Genomic DNA, 25,881 nt, shown 5'->3' with positions numbered 1-25,881 from the left:
ATTCAGGTTTTCCTGAACCACACTCACTTTATTTCAAATTTTAAAAATTTGGGGTATGTGTGTCCCCCACTTTACATCTGCAGGTGGTGCTATCTCCCTGTGCATCTAGCTGGCACTGGAATTTATGTGTCTTAGAGTTAAGGCTCACAACTCTTCAACTCTGCTGCAGATAGCCTACATTTTTCTGACAGAATATTTAAATTAACCTTTTATAAATGTTCCACAACTTATCTCAGTGCAACTAAAACTTTTGGATTTTTCGACCTGATTTCGCTGCGAAGGGCACACATAGTCTAGTTGATCATTTCAACCAATTAAGATCGTGTCTTCTACAAGAAAATGCCAATTTTGAATTGATAAATCTAACTAAACAAAAGCCACTGAAACTCCTGGAATTATATACCAGTTCATTTTCTAGGATTTTGAAGGAAATCCAGAACATTGTTCCAAATTCCATAAGAACTGTTGGTTTTAGCAAAGGTGCCGGTTTACTGAAAACATGAGAGAGATGGAAGCAAATAAAGGGATTAAGAGAGAGACTGAAGTGAAAGAGGTGTGCAGGAAAATATTTGGGCAAGACAAGGAAATAACCAGAAGACGAGAGGAAAAGAGCACAGGAAATGTTGAGATTTCCTTTGGTTGTTGGGTTCCTGACATATTTGCTCACTACCCTCTTTCCCTCCGGGAGTGTTACAGTGAGAAGAAAGAGACATCTCCGACTGAGAAGAAGAGCTTTTATTTTGTAGTTACTGAAAGAGGGAGATGTTGTGAGGCAATGTGGAGAAGCTATCTGAGGATATTTTCCTTTCTGATTTTTCTGGATTTTCATTCATCTTTCTGACTATTTTTCTTTCATGTTTTTGGTCATCAGTTTTTGGCAAATAAGGAAATAAGTTACTGATTGATTTATCTCTTCTTTTTGGTCTTTAGCTTGTAACTTTTTCGCCGCTACTGCTTTGGTTGTTTTCATTACATACTCCCTGTAGTCATGTAATCAGCGGTTCATTCGGCACTGGATCCACCTTGTATTAACCCTGTGACAGTGGGATTTGATTTTTTCATTTCTGAGAGAGTTTTTACAGCCTTTCAGCTTTCAGGATCGTGCTGCGTTCAACATGTTACGCTGTATTATTCAGCGAGCCAACAACTTGAAACACTCTGACCCTCAGGCCAGTGTCATTTTCAGAGGTAAGAGGATTATGGGACGTTCAGGGCATGCATAAAGTCAGGGAATAATAGGATCAACTTGGAAAGTTGGCTGTTAAAAATATCAAGTAACATGTTCAAAATAAAACTGTGTCAGTTCTCTTAGCTTGTTCTTTGGTTTTTGGAAATATCTGTTTCTTTGGCTGCTGAAAGCTCAAGCTGGTGTGTGTGTGTGTGTGTGTGTGTGTGTGTGTGTGTGTGTGTGTGTGTGTGTGTGTGTGTTAAATTTCATTTGACTTGAAAATTAAGGTGTAATATATGTAATTTGTAAAATTATGTTACTGTAGAAATAACAGACCATTGAGTTGATTGTAGTATTGCTGATGTCCAAGTTGAGTTTCGAATGAAAGACACACAATTCTTGAGTCTGTGTGTCTGGATAAATGAACTAGACATTTCACTGCAGCTACTGTACACAGTTTTTATCCAAGAATATAACTGTGCACATATCTGTGAGAGAGATCTAAGAAATGTGGGTTGCAAATGCTGGGAGTTGAGGTGAATGCTTTTGAATGGGAAATGTCTTAGCCATTTATGTTCTTCTTTTACATTTTTTTACATACATACACGGACTGCTGGTAACATAATATAACTAAATTGAATTAACTGAGTGTCTTTATTGCATGTGAAATTTCGGATCACCCGTTGTGCTAACAAGTTGGGTTTTTATTCTTAACTGATTCTAGCAAGCTATTTGGCTAATTAGCTTTGAAGCATACTGATATTATTCCCACTAAAAGTTGTTCATGTTATTTATATAATTATGGCACTTTCACTGTACTCACATGTTTACCTTAAATTAAAGAAAAAAAAAAGGAAGAGTTCAGCTAGCATAAGCTGTCTCTTTGTCATTCAAAGCCTGTCAGATATGACTTTTGCAGCTTATTGTATAATCTCAGACATTTTTTACTGTGACATTGTTTTTAAATTAGGCAATAACACAAATAAATATACTGATGACGAAAGTCAAATATGGTGGCTAAACAGATGGCTAACAGTGGCACTCAACACTGAACTTACTGGTGTTTAAATTTAATTCTATTACTAGTGGTTTTTAATCTGTCATTGCTGGAATCTAAAAAAGTACTGCATGAATGAAATTATTGAACTGCACCACTAATGTAGGTGGTCCTATCACTGCAGAAAATCTATGAATGGTAAATGGACTGGTACTTATATAGTGCTTTTCTACTCAGTTTGAGCACTCAAATGTAACGTCTTGATGCATTCTTAATCATCCAGGTAAGTAAATCTCCAAAAGTTGATTAGGTTTATCTGGACGTAGCGCTTTCAGTGGGAGAAACGTTTTGTCACTCATCCAAGTAACTTTTTCAATCTCAGCTGACTGCAGGTTTCCCCAATCTTATAAACAGTAATGCATGAAACTAGCACCACTGAATGAACAATGGGCTGGGAGGTCCCATTCATTGATCAATGGCCATTGATCAGCTGTCTTTGATCAGTGGTTGTTGATCAATGGTCATGAGAATTTGCATAATCATGATTTAGAAACCTCCCAGCCCATTGTTCATTCAGTGGTGCTAGTTTCATGCATTACTGTTTATAAGATTGGGGAAACCTGCAGTCAGCTGAGACTGAAGAAGTTACTTGGATGAGTGACAAAACGTTTCTCCCACTGAAAGCGCTACGTCCAGATAAACAGAGTCCACTTTTGGACACTATAAGTTGCGTGAAATCACCTTTTATTATTTATTCAGGACTTAAAGCCAGAACTGCAGCCTCCAGTCTAGACTTTGGTGTCTTAAAATCAGAAAAATGCCTAGGACGCAACAAAGTAAACCAACAAAGTAAACCAACAAAGTTTTGGATTGTCATGTCATGATTCTGTTGGTTTTTGCCATGATTTCAATATTGGATAAATGCAGAAGCTCAAAGATTCCCAGTTTATAGAGAGGGAGATGTTGCAACACCTAAAAAGATGGAGAAAACAAACAAAATAAATCTTCTTCTACTCTTGTACCAGCGCTAGATTTCTTTCTGGTTGGCGACACCTATTGTTCAGTAGAATACTGCAGCATGTGGGACACGCCCTCTTCTCCATTATTCATGGTGACAGGGCTGTGGTGATGTCACAATCAGCGACAATAAATGAGCTCTTAGCTACTTTGCCTCAGCGGCATTCCTGTTTTCCGATCTGATTTTCGTGTAGGGCTACTTTCCATGACTCAGTATCTGACTCCTTTATGAAGAGCGCTCTGCTTTCTACTTCCTGCCTTTGTCCTAACAGTTTTCTCGTGCCATCACACAAATACTTGTATCGTCGTCTTACCTCAATCTATTGCTAATTTTAAATTGAGTGCACAGATCAACAGCCCACTTTTAACAAAGACTAGTGTAAGTCTCTTTCACGGTTTAATAAGCGACGTGCCAGCAGATGTTTTTCCTATTTTGTTTACTCATGCATATCTCACTCTCCTCATACACTCTTAAATTAAGTGAATTTGGTGCAGTGACTCTGCATCTTTCCTTTTCCAGCAGAGCCAGACACCTTAAGCATCAAAAATGAATGATATAATCCATTTATATACTTAAAAAAGCATGGAAAATAAACGAGTTGGTGGCTTTTTCCCCCACAAAACTGTGTTCCAATAACTTGAAGAATTTAGAGTTCGAAAGAAAAATGACAGAAAAATTGAAAGAGAATTTCCTCCCCTCAAGAACACAGATACCATGTCCATTTTTAGACATCAGAGATGTTAGTTGAGCAACTGTTATATGAACTGACTAATCTCAACGGATCCAGAGGGAGGGATATGCATTTTCTGCATTTAATGTATTCAAAACGGTTTGTGGAAATGTATCCCAGAGTTTCCAGAGCAATTCTGGCCTATAATAGTGACCAATACAATAGACATTTTCATGGAAACTCTTTCTGCACAAGGTTATGGTGAGTGCTAATGCACAGACAGATGACTGTTTTTTTTTTTTTTTTTTTTTTTTCCTACGCTGTGTTTGTGAGCAATGAGTCTATGGGTGCTGTGATTAAATCTGGCAGCGTGTGCTGGTGTTTGTGTCCTAAAGGCAGGATTTCCGGCCAAAGTGTTGTTATTGTCAGTGAGTGTTGTTCTCAATCAAAACAGAAATAAAAGCTGGCAGCACTGTACTATTTATAATGTGGATCCCCCATGTGGGTCAGACTGAGCTGCTGGTACTGTTCTCAATTACTCCACACAGACACTCCTTAACCAAACAGGAGGCAACAATAATAAACCCTTAACACTTCAAGTCTACAAACTGTGACATAGTCTCTATTTCCAAAGTCACTTCTTGAAAATAATTAAAACATAGTAACATTTACCGTACACATAAATTGTATATTGTTCAGTTTCATATTACTGCTTTAAATTGTCAGTATCAGTCATCAAAGTATCATTGGCTAAAATACAGAACCATGAGTTACTCCTAAGGAATGATTGAGAGACACTGTAAAAGTGCTCAAGCAGAGTGCAAACGCACACAATAAGAACCTAGAAAACACATCAAATACGTAAACTGAGATATTTCATTATTTCTAATCTCTCCAAATATTATTGGTCCAAATATATCAGGCTCTGAAAACTACATGGGCGATTGGTTGTTCATGTGACCATAACTCCTTAAACTTTGAGCTGACTTTAAAAATACATGTCCACACACACAGTGAAGGTCTAAATCTAGGTTTCCTATACGTGTCTGAAAACCCAGAGGGCTGCACTATTCTATTCTCAGCTCATAATAGAAATGTGCCAAGCTGAACCGGGAAGTTAATACTGTGCCACTTCCTCTCTGCAGGTTCCAGACTGTGGCACCAGCACTTGGGAGATTTCTAGAGTTGACACGCACAACACACACACATTCACTCATGAATCAAATGTAACCTCTCAACCTTTCTGTGGAAGGGTGGAGATGTTTTTTTGTTTTTTTTTTTATATCCCACAAGAACGGAGGCACTCTTACGTAGGTAACTTGTGTGTGTGTGTGTGTGTGTGCACTTGCTTGGGTGTGTATAGTTGAATTAATGGTTTTATTGCTCTCTGTTTGTGTTTGTGTTCTCAAACTTGGTGATCGCTGTAGGGAAAACAGGAAGGCAAACAACTTTTGTCCGTGTGTGTGTGTGTGTGTGTGTGTGTGTGTGTGTGTGTGTGTGTGCATACTGGGAATACATGTATTAAAAATATTAATTGTACTCCAGTTGAAGCCAAAGATATGTGACCTTTGGTTTCCAAAAGGGTCTGGAAATTTTTAGACAACCAGACTTGCATGTTTAGAGCGCTAAAAAAAGTGTCCACGCAGAAAGAAATTCGCAGAAACGTGGTGACTAGAGACCAGAGAAATTCAACAACATCAGTGACTTCAATCTAATATGCTATCAGGGCAATGTGAAGTGGGAAGGTTCCAAATACAGACCGTATGTATAGACGACTGACATAAGTACTGTGACATCACCCACTGGCTTCTGAAGTTCTGTTTTGAAGCCTCGAGATGACTGCTTCCACCCGAACCATGTTGGAAAAGCTAAGATGAGACAAAGAAGTGTCGATCTGACTGTAAAAGCCAACACTCATTGGCTAATGACTCGTGATTGACAAGTCATAAGCGAGCACATGGTTTTATAACACAGATAATACTATTTTATAACATTGTATGACCAAGATTGATAAAACAGTACCTCATTTTTTTTATTTAATATAACCCCTAATAAATGACTGAACCCTTCAACTCAGCAGTTTGTCTATGAGATTCAATTCAATATTATTTATTTCATGAAAAATCACAACAACAAAATCACAACAAAAATCAATGCAAAGGCCCTACAATTTTAGAGAGAAACCCCAACTATCAAACCGCCTATGAGCAAGCACTTGGTGACAGTGGAAAAGAAAAACTCCCTTTTAATAGGAAGAAATTTCAGCATTACCTGGCTCAGGGAGGGGCCACCATCTGCTCAAACCATTTGGGGGTGAGGGGAAAAGATGTGATGTTATTTTCCCATGAACTGCTATAGGACAACAAGTCTTTGTTCAACTACAGTTATCACCATAGTGTGGCAGGTTTTTAGGCACAACTGCATTGACTTAATTTTTTTGACCTGGAAGTTATGTCCACGTTTGATACTCCCTGTGGTTCTAAGATAAACTTGTGTCAACTTTGAGTTGGATGATATGGCAGGCTGATGAATCCAGAAGGTTACCAAGGCAAGCTGAGCCTAGAATGTTGTTGGTGACCAAACCTAAGCAACAAAATGATGTGCAATGAACAAATAGCTTCCTGTGTGGACACCCTTTTACTTTCATTTTTAGTGTCTCCTATCCTCTTATTACATTTTTCTGATTCTCTTTTTTGCACATTTTATGCACCAGTTGTTTAAGTTATTCATTCAGCGTTTTTTATTTACTCATGGTTAAAAATCTGTAATTATTCATATTTGACTTTTGTAACCCCTGACCTTTCTTGTTTTATTTGCACTTGCCTTTAAAATACATCATAATGTAAAAAGCATGTCTGTAAAAGCTCCTCAAGAATAACTTAAGTAATTTTTAAAATAATCTAATCTAATGGGATTATCAGATAAACAACTGCAGTCAATACATGCAAAACTACCGTCATTTGTATCAGCTTCAGCTGTCCTTGGTGACATTTACCAGGAATTAGCACGTCATGGAAATGAAAAGGTAACTTCAAAGATGAAGACAATGGCCATTGACTCTGTTTCCTTTTATCTGGAAGCATCAGTTTAGTCTCTGTCTCAATCAATTCCTGTTTTACCAAAAATAATTGGAAACTGTGATAACTGCCCCCCTGTGTGATAACTCACATTATCACATATTTGTACACATATTGTTTCATAAGTGGCCTTCAGTATTTGAGTACCTATTCTGGCAGGGTATTAACCTGTCTCACCTCTCACTTCTGGTTAAAGCTGCCCGACGGCGGGCAGGAAATCAGAGCACCGAACTTCATGTTACAGGAAGCCATGGAAAGATAACACACATATACAAATAAACCTATTGTGTGTCAGTAGTTATTTTAGAGCAGAATATTTATACCACTGTTTATGTGCGAACTTGTTTCTATAGTGCACCTTTTGGAGGAATTACAATAAAATGTATGTCAGTAATCATCACACAAAATGAGACGACTAGAATTGATATACTTATATTATTTAATCTTTACAACAACTTAAAATACAGATAATAAAAATTACATAGTAAGTTCAATCTCTGCAATAGTCTTAATTTTGTTTACCAAAAATAGTATATATTTCAACTTTAAACTCTGACTTTAGCAGTTTTTTATGGAGAAGGGTAATTTATTCCAAAGTTTTAAGGTGCAATGTGTAAAGTTTTTTTTTTGTTCTTATGTTTTAATATTCAGAATAACTTCATGTCTTTGATTAGCATAACCATGAACGAGGGTAACAAAAGTTTCATGTGATGGAGCAGTTCTTCTTATCATTATACAGGTACATGAGTGGTAAAGATAAACAATCCACCCTTACTGGAACATTTAACTATTTTATTCTACACATTTCATTAAAATGTTTGTCAGTGTGGATAGTGTAGGATAGATCGGGGTGACTGCATAGACTTTGAGTCTTTTCTGAAGGACCTTACTAAGTTATTATTATGCTTATTCAAAGTTGGAGTAGATAAGGACACATTTTCTTTTCTATTGTTAAAAATATTTTTTTCCCACTAATCTGATTTATAAAAATTGTTTTTTAGATGGCTATGCTCATAAATGTTGGTCAAAACTTTACTTTGTAAGTAAAGTTTGCACTATTAGTTGAGCTAATAGCAGAGCAAATATATTTGACACACAGGTTTCTAACTTAAGTTGTTGGTTACTGCAAAAAGGAGACTTTCAGTTTTTCCGAGATGGCGTTAAAAATTATTTTTCTCATTTCTGACACAACTTAAGGTCAATATCTGTATTGACCTTAAGTTGTTAATATCCTAAATTGTAGGATTATCTTCATATAGAAAAATTACAAACATTACATTTTCCATTTTCTATATCTGTTTCAGGGTCCAAGAAGAAGACAAAGGTCATCAAAAACAATCCTAACCCTGTGTGGAATGAGGTAAGTCCCCCATTAAGCCACAAATTCATCAACCCATCATCCGTTAAAGTTCCTAAGTGTGTGATAATGCAATGTCAAATATTAAGTATATTTTAATTATTAATGTGAGAACAAGTTATAACCTAATTTAAAAGTAAGGCATTGCTTGGTAAAGGACTCAAAGTGGAAAATGCAGGATGAGTCCTCCTCTTGCATACAGTCCTGGAGTCCTCATCAAAGTGAAGCATCCATAGATTCATATAGAAACTCAAAATACAGACAAAAATAGTTGAAAACAAAAAAAGATCTAGTAAAGATATAAAGATAATGTTTTATTTGTTAGAATGGCAGCAGCCTTGCAATTTAGGTAAGTCTGTTGTTATGGTACATTAATCTACCATTGGGTCCTAACAATGCTAGTTTTGACTGCTTCTTTATTCATATCTGGTCGCAACATCAGGCCGCTCAAAGTGAGTAAAATAATTTGCTACCTGAAAGTTAGATCTGACTTGGAAATTTGTAATAATTAACATAACTGCTTAAGATAGAAATTTGCTGTATGTAGTCAGCAATTTGCAATTAACGTGAAAGTTAACATTAGCTAACGTTAGTCAGAAAAAAAAACCTGTTTGATTTTACTTACACAAGCCTGTATGAATGATGTTTTGGGAATTGAAATCAACCCTGAATTGGCTTTCCCCTGGGTTAGCTTACCACCTATCTAGCATACCCTAAAAACACATTCAGTGCATTTAGTAAGTTTGCAACATTACGAGCTGGTGAAATTGTGACAACATCTCTGTATGAGCAAAATAACCAGACAAAAAAATTATTTGCAATTTGCAAGTACTTCACAAATATAATGCAATAAAGGTGCAGTAAGGATATTACAAAATATCATCATTAAAATGTTCTGCCTTAATGATCCCATTTTCACTCTTTTTTTTTTAAACATTTCTTTCCTTTGTGTCCGTCAGGGTTTTGAGTGGGATCTGAAGGGGATTCCTCTGGACTCTGGAGCTGAGATTCACTGTGTTGTTAAAGATCATGAGAAAATGGGGAGAAACAGGTACTCTGTGCTATGCTAATTATATGCATTCAGATGTGGCATCAAAACACTGAAGAAATATACAAAATGACCCTGAAAAAACTTCTTTAAGTAGTTTTCCTTTTATAGGCAGGCAAGTGTCTCAGATGGTGACAGATCCTATCATTAGAGATTTCCAAAAAAAAGAGGCATAATTGTTTTAAACAAGAAAAATAGATCAAACCCATAAATACAACTGAAGAGTAAAAGGGAAAGGTCTGTTTTAAACTCCAAACGGGCTATATTTACTTTTAATCTCTCATCACTGGCAGCTGTTTGTAAATCATTTTAAACCTTGTCCTGGCCAACAGACAGATAAAGAGGCGATATGTACAAATCACCCCTGGGATAATAAATTTAGGATTGTCATACTATGTTTGACTAGATGGAGCTGCACATTGTCACAGTAGAGATGTGGCCAGAGGACCCCTCAGTGGGTTATTTTTGGATTACTTCACTCAATCAAGATGTCACACCAGTCAGAGTTCTTTCAGAAGGGAAGGGGCAGGAACGAAAGAATCAGGTCTTCCCCTCATTGTGGTATTTATTCTGCCAAATTCCCACCCATTCACTCTCTGTTGTGCTGAAAGATGAATGGATCCATAAATCAGCCACTCAAATTACAGTGGAACTTGACTGTGTCTCAGCTCTCAGCATAAATCCATTATCGTTGGACTAAGTATTTGTTTTCTAAGGAGCTTCAAGAAAAGCGATTGGTCGTCTTTAAGTTTCCTGAAGACGTTTCACCTGTCATCTGAGAAGCTTCTTCAGTTACCCACTACTGATCATGTGCCTCACCACATGAGCAAAAGTGTGAAAAAAGGCATGGGTCATGAGTTTTCCAATGAAACCATTGTGAGACCTTGCTACACCCTATCATGTGACTTAATGAGATCACCTAAAGCAAGATGGGATTGGGGGTTGAGGCACCTGTGGAAGGGATCTCAAAACCGCGTTGTAGGTGGCAGACCACCTCCTCTAATCAAAGATGGTCATTCACAGTGGGGATAGATAGCCTCTTGAGGGACAACTCCCACTAGAGTTTAAATGCCATTTGGTTTTAGAACTGAAGGAGTTTCTCAGATGAGACATGAAACATCTTCAAGAAACTTAAAGAAGTCAAGTCGCTTTTTGTTTCATAGCTGGATAGAGTACCATGACCTGGATGACTGAGAACTTACACAGCATTTTTTTTTTTTTTTTTGTCGGTGATTTTCTGTTCACCTGGACTTAATGTGTGAAGTGCATATTTGTCATTTTGAGGTGTATTTGCTTTACCATGTTCCTTTGATCTCTCTAGGCGTTACAACTTTGCTTGACAATGTTGTACAGTAACAAAAATAACCACCAAGGTTGGGGAATAAATGTTGTAAGATGTCAGAAAATGACTGTGAATGGGGAAACAGGGAAACTAAGAGTTTATCAGAGACTAGGCACAGGTGCAACACCGTTAGGGTCATGTGGTAAGAGCTGTAATTCAGTCCTTGAAGTCTATAACAGATGGATATCACCAAATACTGGGTTTCCTTCTTTGAGAGGCTTTGCCAGATAATGCATCTCATTATTGGAGACTTTGATAATGGCATGCATGCCTCCTCAAGAGTGTTCATGCTATGGCCAGATGTTGGGAAGAGGTTTTTTTGTTTTGTTTTTTTAACGAAGGAATGAATTTTGGGATCATCAGCTTTTCTTGGTTGTTGCTGAGCTGGTTAGTGCATTCCTAATTTTTAAGAATTTACCAGTCCTAAAGTTTTCTCTCTCTTTCTGATATGTTTATTTGATTTTTTTCAGCCCAATGGTGGCTGACATATTAATGTTGTCATTTCTTTGATTCTCATACTGGGACTTCCAGGGAAAATGTACTTGGGATCAACTCCAGCTGTAAATAACACAGTTGTGTTTAAGATCCATCTCTGTGTTTCTGGTGTGTGTCTCTTTCAGGTTTCTGGGGGAGTGTCGGCTAGGTCTTAGAGATGTGCTCAACTCTCCCAATTTCGCCGCCACCTTCACCGTCTCCTTGCTGGACACCAAGAGGAACAACACAGGGGTGAGCACACGGAACTGCACTGACTGATTAATCTGCAGCCTAACTGCGTCACAAGTCAATTATAAATGACTCCAAGTTTCCTCTTTTGAGCTTAAAATAAAGTGAGCAACATTTCTGAATCATAGTTGATTTGTTATTTCCTTCTTTGGGATCCTTAATAAAAAAAAAGAAAAAAGAAGAATCAGAAACACAAAAATGTCTCTCCACAACAAATAAAATGAACTATAAATAACTGCAATTGATTTTATTAGATGGGTTCTTTGCTAATCTGCTGACTAAGGCTGATCAGGGCTGTAATGTCAAGAAAAATGGTCAACAGGTGGTTAGTGGGTGGGTCTTGGACTTGATGAGGCACTGATGTGTTCATGTGCTGCTGGGGAAATCCAACATGGATTTTCCGTTTATATTTCTTGTACTTTTTTTGTTGGAAAATATGAACTCATGAGCTCAAAATTAGGCAAAGGTCTTGCTGGAAGCAAGAGATGTTCTTTATGTTTTTCATCTTTTTCCGTTTTTTTCCAAGTGTGTGAGCATTACTATTTATCTTATATCAGCAAGGTTATGTCAAATTTAATTAACTCTAGTAAGCACTGGTACCACACTGCAAGAAAGTCCTAGCTTGCATGTTCTCTCCATTCTGCATGTATTCTCTGAGGGTCCTTATGGCAGCTGGGATATTGTATTCTAGGTGTTTTTTTGTTTTTTTTATTGTCATTAAAAAGACACCTAGAATACAGTATCTATTACTGACTAGTATTACTGGAGCCTTTTTCTTTTTTTAAATTAAAAAAAAAACCCACTTCTAATTATGAGAAACCTTCAGCAGCTGATGGTTATTCAGTGATGAAATGCTTGATTTCCTTTTTCCTCTAATTATGCAACACTGCTCTATGGAGACCCACATTGACATAATACAGGTGTAGCCTAGAAAACCAGTCATCACAGCTACTGGTCTAACCCAACACCAACTAAAATAAAATTGTTCAGTAGTTTTAGTTTCCAAAAGAGCTCAAACTCAAATTGGTCTTTTAGTTGAAGATGCAGAAGTATAAGATCTGGGCACGCACACACATGCACGCACACACCTTGGCAGCCAAACCTATAGCAGCAAATGAAACACTGTTCTCTTCCCCATCCTTGCTTCCTGAAGCCAAAACAAAGTCTTCCTGTCACTGTCAGACTGGACCTGATTGATGCCACATACATGTGCACACACCCACACCCACACTGTATGGTATGTACAATGTGTGATTTATCAGGTTTTTTCTTCATTAGTCATAGAAAGCAAACTCTGTTACAAACAAAAATAAAACTAATATTGTTTCTTCAAAGATTTCTTGAGGCATCTGCCCTTACAACTGTTTGCTTCCACAAACAAAATCTTACACAGATTCAGTGAGATAGAGCCAAGAAATCAAGAAAAACATGTCAAGATATTCACATTCTTAACATCTACTCCATAGAAACTGTAGTCTGACCAGAGTTGGACACGCCGAGTCTGATGAGTTTGTTTACAGAAACATAACAGCTTATCACTTAAGCTGCTTTTTCCTGTTGAAGGAAACAGTAGAAGCCACCCCTGCTACCACAGGGTAACTCATCTTGATTACAGTGTGCAGGAAACAGGTCTTTTCTGGTGGTGGTGGTGGTGGTGAGGTTAAATGCCACTTTGAGTTTGGGTAGAGAACCATAAGTGAAGAATGGTGGGCTCGTCCAGGATTTAAACCAGGGACAAATTGCACTTTAAACTTGAACCAGACCAGTGAAACGGTTCTTTCTGCCAGTGTGCAGAAGTTTAACTACATATTTAATCCCTGAGATATCTTATATACAAAAGTGAAGTACTATTTCAACTGAAGGAAAGTCAGCACAACTCTTTGAGCTTAAACTAAACTACAGAAATCTATAATTGAATTACTTTGGTGAAATACAAATGGCTACAGGGGAGGTCTTCATCAGTAGGAAAAGTTGTAGCTTATACAAATAAACTATACAATTACACAATTAAAAGTCCAAATATTATATTCTCCTTTGCATTTTCCGAAAGCGATCCAGTGTCCCAGACTGGAATCTTTGCCAGGCCAAGTCATGTTTGACACCCCTGCCCTAGACCAATGAGCCACATATTTTATGCATAATTTGTGCTGAGGTGTATGATGAAGTGAAATTCTCTAAGTTTAATTATCCCAACTTGTAGGGCACAAAAAACCCCAAAACAAATAAAACTGCTAAAAAGTGCTAAAAAAATAATTGCAGTTCCTCAAAAGGCCTGTAGAGGCACTAAATAGAAGTCACGACTTCCTGTCTTAAAAGCTTAAACTTAACAGCATTAATCACAGCCTGGTTTAAATAACTGTTTTGGCCTCGTTGGATAGTTTCCACCACCAAAACAACTGAACACAGAGTGAAATGGTTTTATAACTCAGTCTTGCATCAGTTTTAGTAAATCTGAAGGTAGGGTGGCAAACTCTGTCTCTAAGCCTAACCCGGATGATACAGATGAATAGCATGGGTAGCATAAAGGCCACTGCAGTTAAGTTACTTATTAAGTGCCATCCGCTGACCTGCTCTTCCATCATCTTTTACTGTACTTCTCCAGAGACGTATACAAGTGTCCTATGCATTCACTTCCTCTTTGCCTTCTTATGTATGATTAGTTCCAGCTGAGTGTGCACCTGTTCGCCATCCTCTCGTTATCCTGCCTGTGTATTTAAGTCCTCAGTCCTCAGGCCACAACAACAAATGGTCCTCTGTTTGTTGTTGTGGCCCCCCACATTTGCTGTGTGTTCTTGCATAAGCACCATGTTCTCTAGCCATGTCATGAAATGTTGAGTGCAAGATTTTTAGTTCTAGTTTATCTTTTCTTTGTTTTCTTTCAGCATTCATATACCTAGTTTTAGTTTGTGTACTCCAGCAATAAAGCTGCCACCTTTAGTTAAGCATTTTGTCTCCAAGCCCTGCGTTTGGGTCCTACATTCTGCCTGCCACACAGCCAAACATGACAGATCTTCTACAAGTTGTGTTTTCTGCCTCCCATAGGCCACGCTGACCCTGCAAGTTTCCTACCTTCCTCCTCCGGGATCGGCTCCGATGTTTCAGTCTCCTCCCCAGCTGGACCCTCAGCCTCATAACAATCCCAGTGTGGAGCTGGACACGGTCACAAGTAACCTCAGCGTGTCATATAGTGAAACAATAATTGCAGTGGTGTGAAAAAGTGTTTACCCCTTTCGAGATGCTGTGTTACTTTTACAGCAGATGTAATGACACACATACACACATTGTGGTCAGCTGACCACTCCTGGGGGGGTCACCACTGTTTCAAGTTTTCTCCATTTGTGGGTAATGTCTCTCACTGTGGTTCACTTGAGTCCCAAAGCTATAGAAATGCTTTGTAACCTTTTCCAGACTGAGCGATCTCAATTACTTTGTTTCCCATTTGTTCCTGAATTACCTTGTGTTGTGGCTCCATGTCTGGCTTTTCGTCTACACCACTTTGTCAGGCAGGTCCTATTTAAGTGATATCGTCAATCACATTTTCACACAGGTTTTTTCCTCCTTTAATAATAAACACCTTCATTTAGAAACTGAACTGCATTTTGTATTTACTTATTATCTTTATCAAATATTTAAACTTATCTGATGATCTGACACATTTATGTGTAAAACAAAAACATACAAAGACCCTGGAAGAGTGCAAACACTTTTTCACACCACTGTATGTTTTTTTCCCCTTCTTCTGTTTCCATTTGCCCAACCCAGTGTCTCCATTTTGTTAGTTTACCCCAAGATTTATTTCCTGGGACTACTTTCTGTGCAGTGATCTCTCTGGATACTTTGGGCGAGGAGGATACAGAGAGTATGATGATGCTTGAGCCCACAGAGGACCAGGGAGCAGACGATGGACGCTCCATGGTGATAATTGGTCCTCAGGGGCCCCCGGGCCAGGAATCCCCCACCGCCCAGACGCCCAAGCGTTCACCGCCATCCTACCACACCCAAGGAGGGCTGAGGAAGAGGAGGAGAGGAGCCAGCAGTCAGCCCAAACAGCTACCCAACAAACCACAGGATCTACAGGTTAGTTACGATACTTAAAAAAGACACATTAAAGGAATACTTACACTCCATACATGTTGCTGTCCACACGTGTCCTCTTCCAGATTCGTGTGCGGGTCATTGAGGGACGACAGTTGCCGGGCATCAACATTAAACCTGTTGTTAAGATAGCAGTTGCCGGGCAGTCCAAGAGGACCCGAATCAGAAAGGGGAACAACCCAGTCTTTGATGAGGTGAGTAAATGTTTTTGCTGCTTTTTATTATAACTTTACATGTTACTTTTTACTCAAACTTCAACTTGCATTTATTTCCCTCCACAGACTTTCTTCCTGAACTTCTTCGAGACACCCTCAGACTTGTTTGACGAACCCATTTTCATCACTGTGAGTGTGACGTTTTTCTCTCTCTTTTTTTTTTATTTGTTTACCTTGAATAAATCCAGCGTGTGGGAGAAATTCAACACTATCAGCGTTTCTTATTTTTATCAGAGTTATAATCGTTCTCTTTTTCAGGTATGTGACTCTCGTTCGCTTAGAACTGACGCCGTGATAGGTGAATTCAAGGTAAGAGCTTTAACTTGAGTCTATGATTTCTATGAATATTGGACTGCGGTGTACTGTGATAAATTAGGAGGGGAGGCACGTGTGCTTTGGAAATTAGAAGAACTCAAACATCTGTCTCTGTGTTCTGTTTTCCACAGATGGATGTGGGCACCATCTACAATGAGCACAGTGAGTATATGGTTGTTTGATTTAAACATTTTTAGGTGTATTTGCTTGAAAAAGTTTAAACAAAGATCTAAATGCTAAACTGTAAATTATGTCAGATTGATCAGTCTGATGACATTTTTCATTTACTTAGCTTTTAGCCATTTAGTCAGGCAGCTAGCATTCTCACCTCACCTCACAGCAAAAGGGTTCCTGGGCTTATTCCCTGACTTTTTCCCTTGTGTTAGCTGGGAAAGGCTCCAGCATCCCTATGACCCTGATTTGGATACGTGGTTATGAAAAAGGATGAGTGAAGAGCTGTTCTCACACATTGGCACTGCTGCTGTTCTACACAGCAACCTGGCAAATGAAAACTTGACAAATGTTAAAACGGTCTTTAACCTGCCAGGTCCAAAGACTTTGTGATGTCAGATTGAGTCAGGGTGCAAATGCAGTTAACTGTCCAGTGTATTCAACACTAGCAAGTCAGAGTGTTGTGTGCTGCCTACTGCCTGTGTCCATTTAGCTAAACCACACATGGAGTATTTCCAGGTATGAAAATGTTTCTGAACCATTAGATGATGCCACCCACCGGTTTTCTGAACCACTTTTTGAACCCTCTGTGGTAATTGTTTTTGCTGCTGCCATGCTGTTTTTTGGACCAGAAATAACGATATCTGGATAAGAAGTTGGAGTGCGAAGTTATCAGCTAAAGCTAGCAAGCTTGGATGGACAGCTGTATTCATAGACCTCACAAGCTGTAACATCTCACTTTAAAGGGTCCAGCAAACATTTATACAAGTGTTAAGAGAACAAAAAGCAAAACAAAACATATTTGAATGTATTATCATTGACTGTCAGGGCAGTCAAAATTAAAATATTTGAAGATATATTCATATCAGTGATACTGATGTGTTAAAATCCATTAAGTCTGTCAAACAATGATGCTTACAGCTAAATAGGAATCCAGGGTGATGATTGTATATAATATTTAGAAAATCAAGATCACTTTTTGGTCCATGCCAATCAGAAAGCTAAGGTTTTTTGTCACATGCTCCATGGGTTGCAGCTTGGTGTCATTATGTCTGGCTTTGTGTGAGAAAGGATAACTGTGAAAAGTTTCTCCTGACGTGTGTCAAAGCTGCTTTTGTTTATCCTGAATTTACAAGCTTCTGGCTTTAAACCTCTCTCTTCCTCCCCTCTTTTCAGGGCACTGCTTCTTGAGGAAGTGGCTTCTGCTTTGTGACCCTGACGACCTCTCTGCTGGGGTCAAAGGCTACCTGAAGGTCAGCTTGTTTGTCTTAGCAGCTGGAGATGAGCCACCGGTGAGTTTCATACTCTTTTACAAAATAGTCCTAGAAGGCTATGAGGTCAATCAAGTAACATGAGTTGTTCTATTTTTACATGGTTGTGCTTTTCTGTGCAACTCATTATCACAAGTGAGTATTTGTACTTTAATGTGATTGCAGGCTGATAAACGTGAGTGTGTGGAGGATAAAGAGGATATAGAATCAAACCTGTTGAGGCCTGCAGGTCTGTCTTTGAGAGGAGCCTCGTTCAACCTGAGGATCTTCAGAGCTGAAGACCTGCCACAGAGTGAGTCTCTGTTGTTATTCTATGCACATTTGATAAGCTTGAAAAAAAAAATGTATAAAGATTCCTAATATGCTTCTCTGTCTGAAGTGGACGATGCCTTCATGGATGGGATGAGGCAGATTCTTGGCTTTGATAGCAACAGGAAGAATCTGGTGGATCCTCTGGTGGAGATTCACTTTGCTGGCAAAACGGTGCATATGACTCTATAGAAGTTAATTACATTGATAAAATGATTGTTAGTCAACAACCAAATAAAATAAAACTGGAAAGCAAATACGTTTTTAGTTAATAAAAACAAATGTGGATTGTCTTGTTTTTCGTTGTCAGATTTGCACTAAGACTTTGGAAAAGAATGCCAATCCACAGTGGAACCAGCGCCTGGCCATGCCAGTCAGAGTAAGAAATAAAGACAGACTATTCTTGTGCCAAGAAGTTGTATTTTCATTGTCACTAGAAAGTACATGTTTTTTTTCCTTCTTCTTCCCAGTTTCCTTCCATGTGTGAGAAGATGAGGATCAGAATTCTGGACTGGTGATTTTCAGCTAAAATCTCCCTTTCTCACATTTGTTCATCAAACTTTGCATCATTATCAATATTATTTTGACCTCTTTAAAAGATGGGACTGTTGTGGAGACCCACACCAAAAAATAGGGGTGGGCAGTTAATTTCCCACATGAGGAATTGGGACTGTTGTGCAGTGCCACACCAATAAGCTGAACTCAGTTGTGCTCAGTACTAACTTTATCTCTTTATAAGTCCTAGTATTTCATGTAGAAATAGAAACATTAATTATCCCACCACGCCCTAGTGTATAAGATACATTTTGACCTATGTCATTTTGACCTATGCGCTTTGCATCCTTCTATGGCTTTCTCATTTTAGGGATAGAGCCAGTCACAACGACGTTATCGGCACCACCCACCTCTGTATGTCCAAGATCTCCGCCCCCGGAGGAGAGATAGATGGTGAGTAACAAGTTGCAACCAGTCTGAACTAGACTCTACCAGATCAGATTAGGCTGGTTCAGGCTGGATTTAAACTGCACCAAAGTGTTGAAACTTGCCTGGTTTGATTACTGACATCCAGTGATAATCACACTGTTTGAAGTGTTTAACATCACATTCAGCTCTGCCTGAAAGCAGTTAGCTTAGGGAAAATGCCCAACCTGTTTTAGAGATATTTTCAGCGAGGTTTCAGCTGATCATACAGGTCAAAATAAGGTTTTTGTCAACTTTAACTTCAACTTTATTCTTGAGCCACAAAACTATAAAAACCTTAGTTCTGTCTTCTATTTATATAAATATGTGTAATTTGAGCGGTTTAAACATGAGTGAAACAGCACTGTCTACACTGACAGCCTGCAGCCTGCTTCATTTTGTTTCATGGATTATCTTTGTGCTAGTTATTACCAAACAGACCTGCAGTGGTTGCTGCGGTAAAGTTTCTGGGCAGGTGTATGACAGACTACAGTGAAGTTCTACACCCTACAGGGTAAAAGTGAACACAGTACTATAGATCAAACACTGAGCTTTATTCGGTTTATTTTTTTTAACACGTCAGCTCAGGAAATGACCCAGTTTGATTGGTGTGGTTGATACTCCCTGCAAACACTTAAGTTATTAACTTAGTACCCTCAGGAGCTGCAGCCTGAATCAGTAGATGCATCTGTTAGACTTTAAACAACTTCTGCCATTGTGTGTGTGTTGTTACACCATTTGCTCACACGTTTACTTGAACAATTAGACGTGATAACTGTTTGTCTCAGGTGCTGCTGTCTGTGTTCACAACAGACTTTTCCACTCTCTCTGATGAAATTTTTGCTAACCTTGTTGACTGTGTGCTTCGACAGCAGTTCTACTGGATAAGTTGTTTTTGAATAAGCAAAACCATCCTTACAAGTGGTGCATATTATAGGATTTCCCTTCCCACTTTGTTGTGCACACAACACAATCAGTATTACTGACACTTTTAAAACTGAGATTTTGACTGTGTTGAAGGAATGCCTTCAAGTGTGTGCAGCTTTGAAATACACCACTTTAACTGAATGCATCACTTTATAGTTTATGGCTTTGCTAGTGTGTTAGTTTTCACCAGGATCTAATAAACGTACTGTCTTTACTGTTGTGGTGACTTCCAAATGTGCACATCTCAGTTAATGTCTTTGTTTTAGCGTTTGAAAACTTGAAGTGTAAAGTTTTGAAACACAGAATGAACCTGTGGTTTGTGCATAAAATGCATGGATGTTTCTTCAGTGGCATGTATGAAGACTAACTCGGTAATGTTTGTGTGGGAAACACTGACACTGCTTGAGTTTTCAGTCTTTGATGCCCCCAGCTGCAAAAAAAGAGAAGGTGCATGAGCTTTGATCACTGCTTGTGGTAAATGTAATTTCTTCTTTGTCTGGAATACGTGAATAATAATGAGCCATTTTAACCAGACCATGATAAGGAAACACCAGAAAAGTAATAGAACATTCCTCACCAACCGGCCTCAATCAGCCCGACTCCCACCTCTCCCCTCCACTGTCACTCAGCATCGGATCACCCCAGGGCTGCGTTCTCAGCCCCCTACTATACGCCTTGTACACATGTGACTGTACACCAACCCACCCAACAAACGTCATCGTCAAGTATGATGATTACACCACTGTTGGTTGGGCTCATCTCTGAAGGAGATGAGACAGTGTACAGAGCAGAGGTAGAGAACTTGTCCTGCTGGGACTGTATGCTTCTCTGAGCCATGGTCTGAGTAACCTTCATCACTCAGGCCACTCACATACAGACTTTATACTCAGATCAAGTATTTTTGCACTACTTCCAAGCACTTTGCAACATGTTCTCTAAAGAGTTTTTTATATACATTTCTTTTGTCTTGTGTATATATCCCTGTATATATTTCTCATCTTTGCTATTAATTCCTGCAGTCTACCATTTATATTTATTATTTAATGTGGCGCACCCACAATTTCATTGTACATGTACATTGACAATAAAGGGCTATTATGTTCTATTCTATTTTATTCTATTGTATCAGTGCAGTAAGCTGTGTCACTGTGCCAGAAGTATTGCAGTACTCAAGAAAACTCTGTTGTATTCTATGGTGCTGCAAAAAAGACCCCTTTTCATCCACTACATCCCTCATTACACCTGGTTTAAAAAAACAAAACAAGTTGGCAAGAGTAAAAATGTTTAACTTTAGGCTTCGAAAGAGGACTTAACGATCCATGGTGGCTGTGTACATCTTTAATAACCACCCATGGTTAAAAGTGATTCACTCACCTTCATGTTTTTCATCAGCTCTTTTCCTCCTTTCTTTAACTTTTGTTGCCAATAACTGTGAGTGATTTCCTGTTTCATGTTGTAAGGCCATCAACCAGATTTCCCTCCAAATCTGACTCACACATAGTGTTGATCCTGCTTATGGCAGCAAGGGTCTAACTTTATCAGCATTGTTTATGTGGTAAAAATAACAATAATCAGGGACAAAAATATTTAATCTTTCATAGACTTTCTAAAGTTTTTCTAAAAGTATTTTATATTAAGTACCTTTTTCTGCCATTACTCGGTTGCCCACCTTGTTTAAAGTCATGTACTTCAAACAAGCTAAGCTGAAGTGTTTTGCATGTCGTGTTTGGGCTTTGAGTTTGAGTGGCGTTCAAAACACATCTGTTTCCTCTTGTTCTGTGATTCTGAACCATCCTTCCTTTCTACGCATTCAGATGACTTGACTCCACGGAGCGTCCACTCTGGCAGTACGTCCACCATCCTCTCTGTACTGTAACGCTTTTGTGTGCAAGAGTTGGGCAGTCATTTGCACTGTCTCACTTCACTGTTGTGATGTTCTCTTCTCTAAACTCAAATCTCCTTCAATCATGGTTAAATTTTGGAGAAATCTAGAAAATATCTAATCACTGCAATTGTATTTAATCATACCTGCTTGATTCTAATCATAGTTCTGCATCTTAACCCCTCCATAATAAAACATTATGTCCTTTTTGTCCCCACAGTGGATGACAGTCTTGGTTTCCTGCCAACATTTGGTCCATGTTTTGTAAACCTATACGGCAGCCCCAGAGAGTTCACCGCCTTCAATGACCCCCATGAGGCTCTTAACTTGGGAAAAGTAACCTATTTATCTTTCTTAATGCGTTCATGATCTCCATGGCTAGTTTCAAGTCCTTTTGAATTCAATATCATGTTCATTTTGTAAACTATGGACCCATTTGGAGCACAAAAAGGAGAATTAGGCAGAGAATTAGCCTGCTTTTGTGCAGGCCCAGTCTGTATCAGATGAGCACACAGTGTCCTTTGGTTTTAAAATATCAAGATGTTGTTGGATCAGAACATTCAGCTCAAGGCTTCATTAGGAATGGTATCACATGTTTTACAGTACAGTACAGGCTGTGGAGGTGTATTTGTTTAAAGGTTATCCATGGTTATCTACACAGACTGGGTTTGTAATGACAAACTGTGACAGTGCCAGCGTCTGTCCCTTTTTTCTGTCCGTCAGGGGGAGGGCGTGGCATACCGAGGCCGGGTTTTACTGGAACTTACCACGAAACTGGTGGACAAGCCGGAGCAAAAAACTGAAGACATACCCTCAGATGATCTTTTGGTGGTGGAGGTGAGAGATTAGGACCTGATTCCAGATAGAAAGATGGATAATTAGACAGATACACTGATCCCTCTTTTCCCCGCCCCTCGCCATCATGCAGAAGTTTCTCAGGAAGAGGAAGTTCTCGCTCTTCGTTGCATTTTACTCGGCCACGCTCCTCCAGGACGTCGACGACGCCATCCAGTTTGAAGTCAGCATCGGCAACTACGGCAACAAGTTCGACTACACCTGCCTTCCTCTGGCCTCCACTACTCAGTTTAGCAGGGCAGTGTTTGACGGTGAGTCAGAGGTCAAAGGTCAGGCTGGAACCGGTGTGACATTCAGAAGGATAATATTCAAAATATAACTTTATGTACTAATATAAGAAAATTTAAACATTTTCAAGATCCCGACGTGTCAAAAAATGGTTGCCACTACAGACACGTACTAAAGCCTGTGGTGATGCACTTGGCACCCCAGTGTAGTTGGCGTACGTTAACAGTTTTTGCCATCCAGACGAGTGTAGTCAACTTCTCATTTGAAACTTTGTTTTCCTCAGTTTTCACTTGCTGGCTAGGTATAGCCATGAAAAACATCAATGCTAAACATATTACACTTACCCCGTGTGTATAAATATGACGCCTTTGCAATCTTCCATATGAGACAGATTAAGATGCCAATACACACCTTATGTTTATCTGTGAGATACCAACAACTCAGAGTATTTGACACTCAGGGAACTAAAAAGGACTGAAATCTTGAGCTGTTGGGTAGTTTATGTCTGCTGTACACCTAAATGTGTGTGCAGAAAAGCAAGAGAAATGTTCAAATGTAACAAAGTGGTACACTTGAGCAGTAAATGAGTGAAAATAATAATAACAATTACGCATAAATAAATGATATACAGCATATGTAGTGAACAAAGAACTATGTTTCAGGTAGTATGTATTAGTTCTCAAATCATAAAGTCAAATATAGTTTACAGAGGATGATTGGTGTTCAATGATCAGTATCAGATTTCGATGGATCTGCAGTTCAGATGATTAAAAATGTGTATTTTTATAACGCAGATAAATTTCATGCAGATTGTGATTTAAAAACTATGATTTAATTGTTTTTACAGCACTGTCTCTATTCTTGCTGCCTATGTAAATGTGTGTGTGTGTGCATATGTTTCAGGTTGCCACTATTACTACCTCCCATGGGGAAATGTTAAGCCGGTGGTTGTTCTCTCTTCTGAGTGGGAGGACATCAAGCCAAGGATCGAGGCTCTCAACATGTTGCTGGCCATCACAGACAGGCTGGTGTGTGCCCGAATGTGTCTTCATCTGTACTTGTTACAACTAAATCGAGTTGAAGATTTAAATACTTTATTTTTTATGCAAATATTTAAACATGAAAATAATAGTTGTTTTATGTTATTTTTATCTAAAATTACATTAAAAAAAATCAGTGTTAATAATTTAACTCAAAGCTCCCTGGAGTCGGTTGTTAAATTTGTATGCTGAGCTTTAACTGAGTGAACGGGTTTGTCTGTCCAGGAGGCGAACCTGCAGAGGGTGCAGCTGGCAGTAAAGGCTGGCGGTGATCTGGAGGAGGTGGAGCTCAGAGTGGTGGAGTTGTTGGACCAGCTTATCAGTGACTGCAGGTAAACTCAGTGTTATTTAAACTTATTGTGGTCCACTTATTCCCGAGTGTTCATATGTGCTTCATTGCAGGGAGGGAAATCCAGGGAAGTTTTTATTTGTTAATGTGTCATTAAGACTTTGCTGGAAAAAATAGTTAAATTCCTTTAACGACAGATTTTTGCTGGTTAAATTATAGAGTAATTAAAATGATCTCTATCCAGGGAACTGACTCAGTTTAAGTGAGTTCATGTAGCTGCATCAGCCTCAATACATAATATTGAGCTAAGCAGCAATCATCTCTGGAGCATTAAAAGTACATTAATTATTTTTAGTGACAATAATCTTTGTTCTTTGTTTTAAAAAAAAATATTTATCAACCAGCACGTGCTGCACTCATCATTAGCCCCGTGACTTCTCACTGGTTAACTCTTCATTTCCTGCCATGTTTGCTTCCCGTCTTTTTCGCCCTCTTTTCCCAGTGATGAGCTGCCCTCACTCGATCAGTGGCAGTGTGCAACGCCTCTGGATCGCTCGCTGAGGCACGTTCGTACCCTCCACCTGCAGCAGATCGCCGCGGCGGCGCTGGCTCTCAAACACGGCCCGGAGACTGAGCTCTCCACGATGCTGGAGCAGGCTGAGGACTGGGCCAACAGGCTGAGGACCATGACTGAAGAGGTGCGTTTAAATAAACTGCTACAGTTTGAGTCAGAAGCTCTTGATATCTGGTGGGTGAAAGTGAGCACAGGAAATAAAAATAAATAAATTGAGTCATTTTTAAGCAAACGTCATATAAGTTTTCCCTTTTCTTGGTCTTCCTATAATGAATTCAAGTATTAATTTTAAATGTTATTCAAGGTGATGAGCTTTGAAAAAAAAACAAGCTGACCAACCATTTCCTCTCTGAAAGTTTATCTGGCCTAGAGATGGATGCATAGACACATTCCATAAACTATTATTCATTTAAATTATCCTTTAATGAGAAAACTCGTTACCACTAATTTCTCTCTCTCTTCCTTTACGTCAATCTTCCAGCCCCAGAACAGCCTTCCAGACATCGTGATATGGATGTTGCAGGGTGACCGCAGGGTAGCGTACCACCGCATCCCAGCACACACCGTCATCTTCTCCCAGCAGCACTGTGGGAAACACTGCGGTCAGCTGCAGACTGTCTTTCTTAAGGTGCACACTCACAGTCGAGTAACATCAGAGGACATTACACCTCTTACGTTAATCAGCTTCTTGACACAAAGTGTGACTCACCGTTTGTATGTGTTTGCTGTGCAGTGTCCACAGGGCAGTGGAGGAGAAGCCAAACTTCCCGGTCAGTTGAGGGTTAAAGTTTGGTTTGGATTGGCTGCTGATGTCAAACACTTCAATGAATATGCTGAAGGAAAACTGTCTGTCTTTGCCGAGGCGGTAAGAAGTCGACAGAACTAGAATGAAGTCTCAAAAAGAAGTCTTTAAATATTAGCAATGATCCCAGCCTGCCTCTTTCTCTCTGTCTGTAGTATGAGAACCAGACACGGCTCGCCCTGGTGGGCAGCTGGGGAACTACAGGTTTAACCTACCCCAAGTATAGCGACATCACCGGGAGAGTTAAATTGCCCAAAGAGAGTTTCAAACCCTCGCCCGGCTGGTCCTGGGCTGGAGACTGGTACATCAGCCCCGAGAGGACGTGAGTCTGTTCCTTTAACCTTTCGCACTCTCATTATTCTGTGATTAACAGTTTCAAACTCTGGGCTTTGTTGTGTGCTGAAGCTGTTGGAAAGAACATGGGAATTTTGTGGCTTTAACTGATTTTTTTTAAGAGGCACATTTTTAGGTTTAATTTATCCACTAAGATTAACATATTTGCTCCAGATATCAACAAATGGACAGGCTGGAACCCATCAGTCAGTTTT

General features: G+C 39.1%; 1 protein-coding gene across 4 annotated transcripts in view; it reads left to right on the top strand.

Annotated features, from left to right (window-relative positions):
• dysf (dysferlin, limb girdle muscular dystrophy 2B (autosomal recessive)) overlaps positions 1 to 25,881 on the top strand; it is a 104,442-nt gene that overhangs the window by 7,233 nt on the left and 71,328 nt on the right. For 2 of the 4 annotated variants that reach the window (XM_086276049.1, XM_086276040.1), the window contains exons 2-26: positions 8,235 to 8,290; positions 9,247 to 9,338; positions 11,298 to 11,403; positions 14,443 to 14,566; positions 15,221 to 15,477; positions 15,561 to 15,689; positions 15,777 to 15,839; positions 15,969 to 16,019; positions 16,157 to 16,187; positions 17,373 to 17,488; positions 17,633 to 17,759; positions 17,847 to 17,950; positions 18,087 to 18,155; positions 18,247 to 18,290; positions 18,642 to 18,724; positions 21,478 to 21,510; positions 21,766 to 21,881; positions 22,269 to 22,382; positions 22,474 to 22,651; positions 23,532 to 23,656; positions 23,894 to 24,000; positions 24,460 to 24,655; positions 25,013 to 25,159; positions 25,265 to 25,396; positions 25,489 to 25,655. In XM_086276049.1, coding sequence (XP_086132175.1) covers positions 8,235 to 8,290; positions 9,247 to 9,338; positions 11,298 to 11,403; positions 14,443 to 14,566; positions 15,221 to 15,477; positions 15,561 to 15,689; positions 15,777 to 15,839; positions 15,969 to 16,019; positions 16,157 to 16,187; positions 17,373 to 17,488; positions 17,633 to 17,759; positions 17,847 to 17,950; positions 18,087 to 18,155; positions 18,247 to 18,290; positions 18,642 to 18,724; positions 21,478 to 21,510; positions 21,766 to 21,881; positions 22,269 to 22,382; positions 22,474 to 22,651; positions 23,532 to 23,656; positions 23,894 to 24,000; positions 24,460 to 24,655; positions 25,013 to 25,159; positions 25,265 to 25,396; positions 25,489 to 25,655 — 2,767 coding nt within the window. Of the gene's footprint in view, positions 1 to 701; positions 1,189 to 8,234; positions 8,291 to 9,246; positions 9,339 to 11,297; positions 11,404 to 14,442; positions 14,567 to 15,220; positions 15,478 to 15,560; positions 15,690 to 15,776; positions 16,020 to 16,156; positions 16,188 to 17,372; positions 17,489 to 17,632; positions 17,760 to 17,846; positions 17,951 to 18,086; positions 18,156 to 18,246; positions 18,291 to 18,641; positions 18,725 to 21,477; positions 21,511 to 21,765; positions 21,882 to 22,268; positions 22,383 to 22,473; positions 22,652 to 23,531; positions 23,657 to 23,893; positions 24,001 to 24,459; positions 24,656 to 25,012; positions 25,160 to 25,264; positions 25,397 to 25,488; positions 25,656 to 25,881 lie in introns of those variants that run through there. The other 2 variants (XM_086276031.1, XM_086276048.1) reach the window with 2 other exon arrangements.

This window comes from Aulonocara sp. 'chitande type north' Nkhata Bay, linkage group LG3 (assembly GCF_057382095.1).
Source record: "Aulonocara sp. 'chitande type north' Nkhata Bay isolate Kocher_YH1m ecotype deep benthic linkage group LG3, A_spYH_male_GT1.1, whole genome shotgun sequence".
Classification (NCBI taxonomy): domain Eukaryota; kingdom Metazoa; phylum Chordata; class Actinopteri; order Cichliformes; family Cichlidae; genus Aulonocara; species Aulonocara sp. 'chitande type north' Nkhata Bay.
This window is presented reverse-complemented; position numbering and strand designations above follow the sequence as displayed.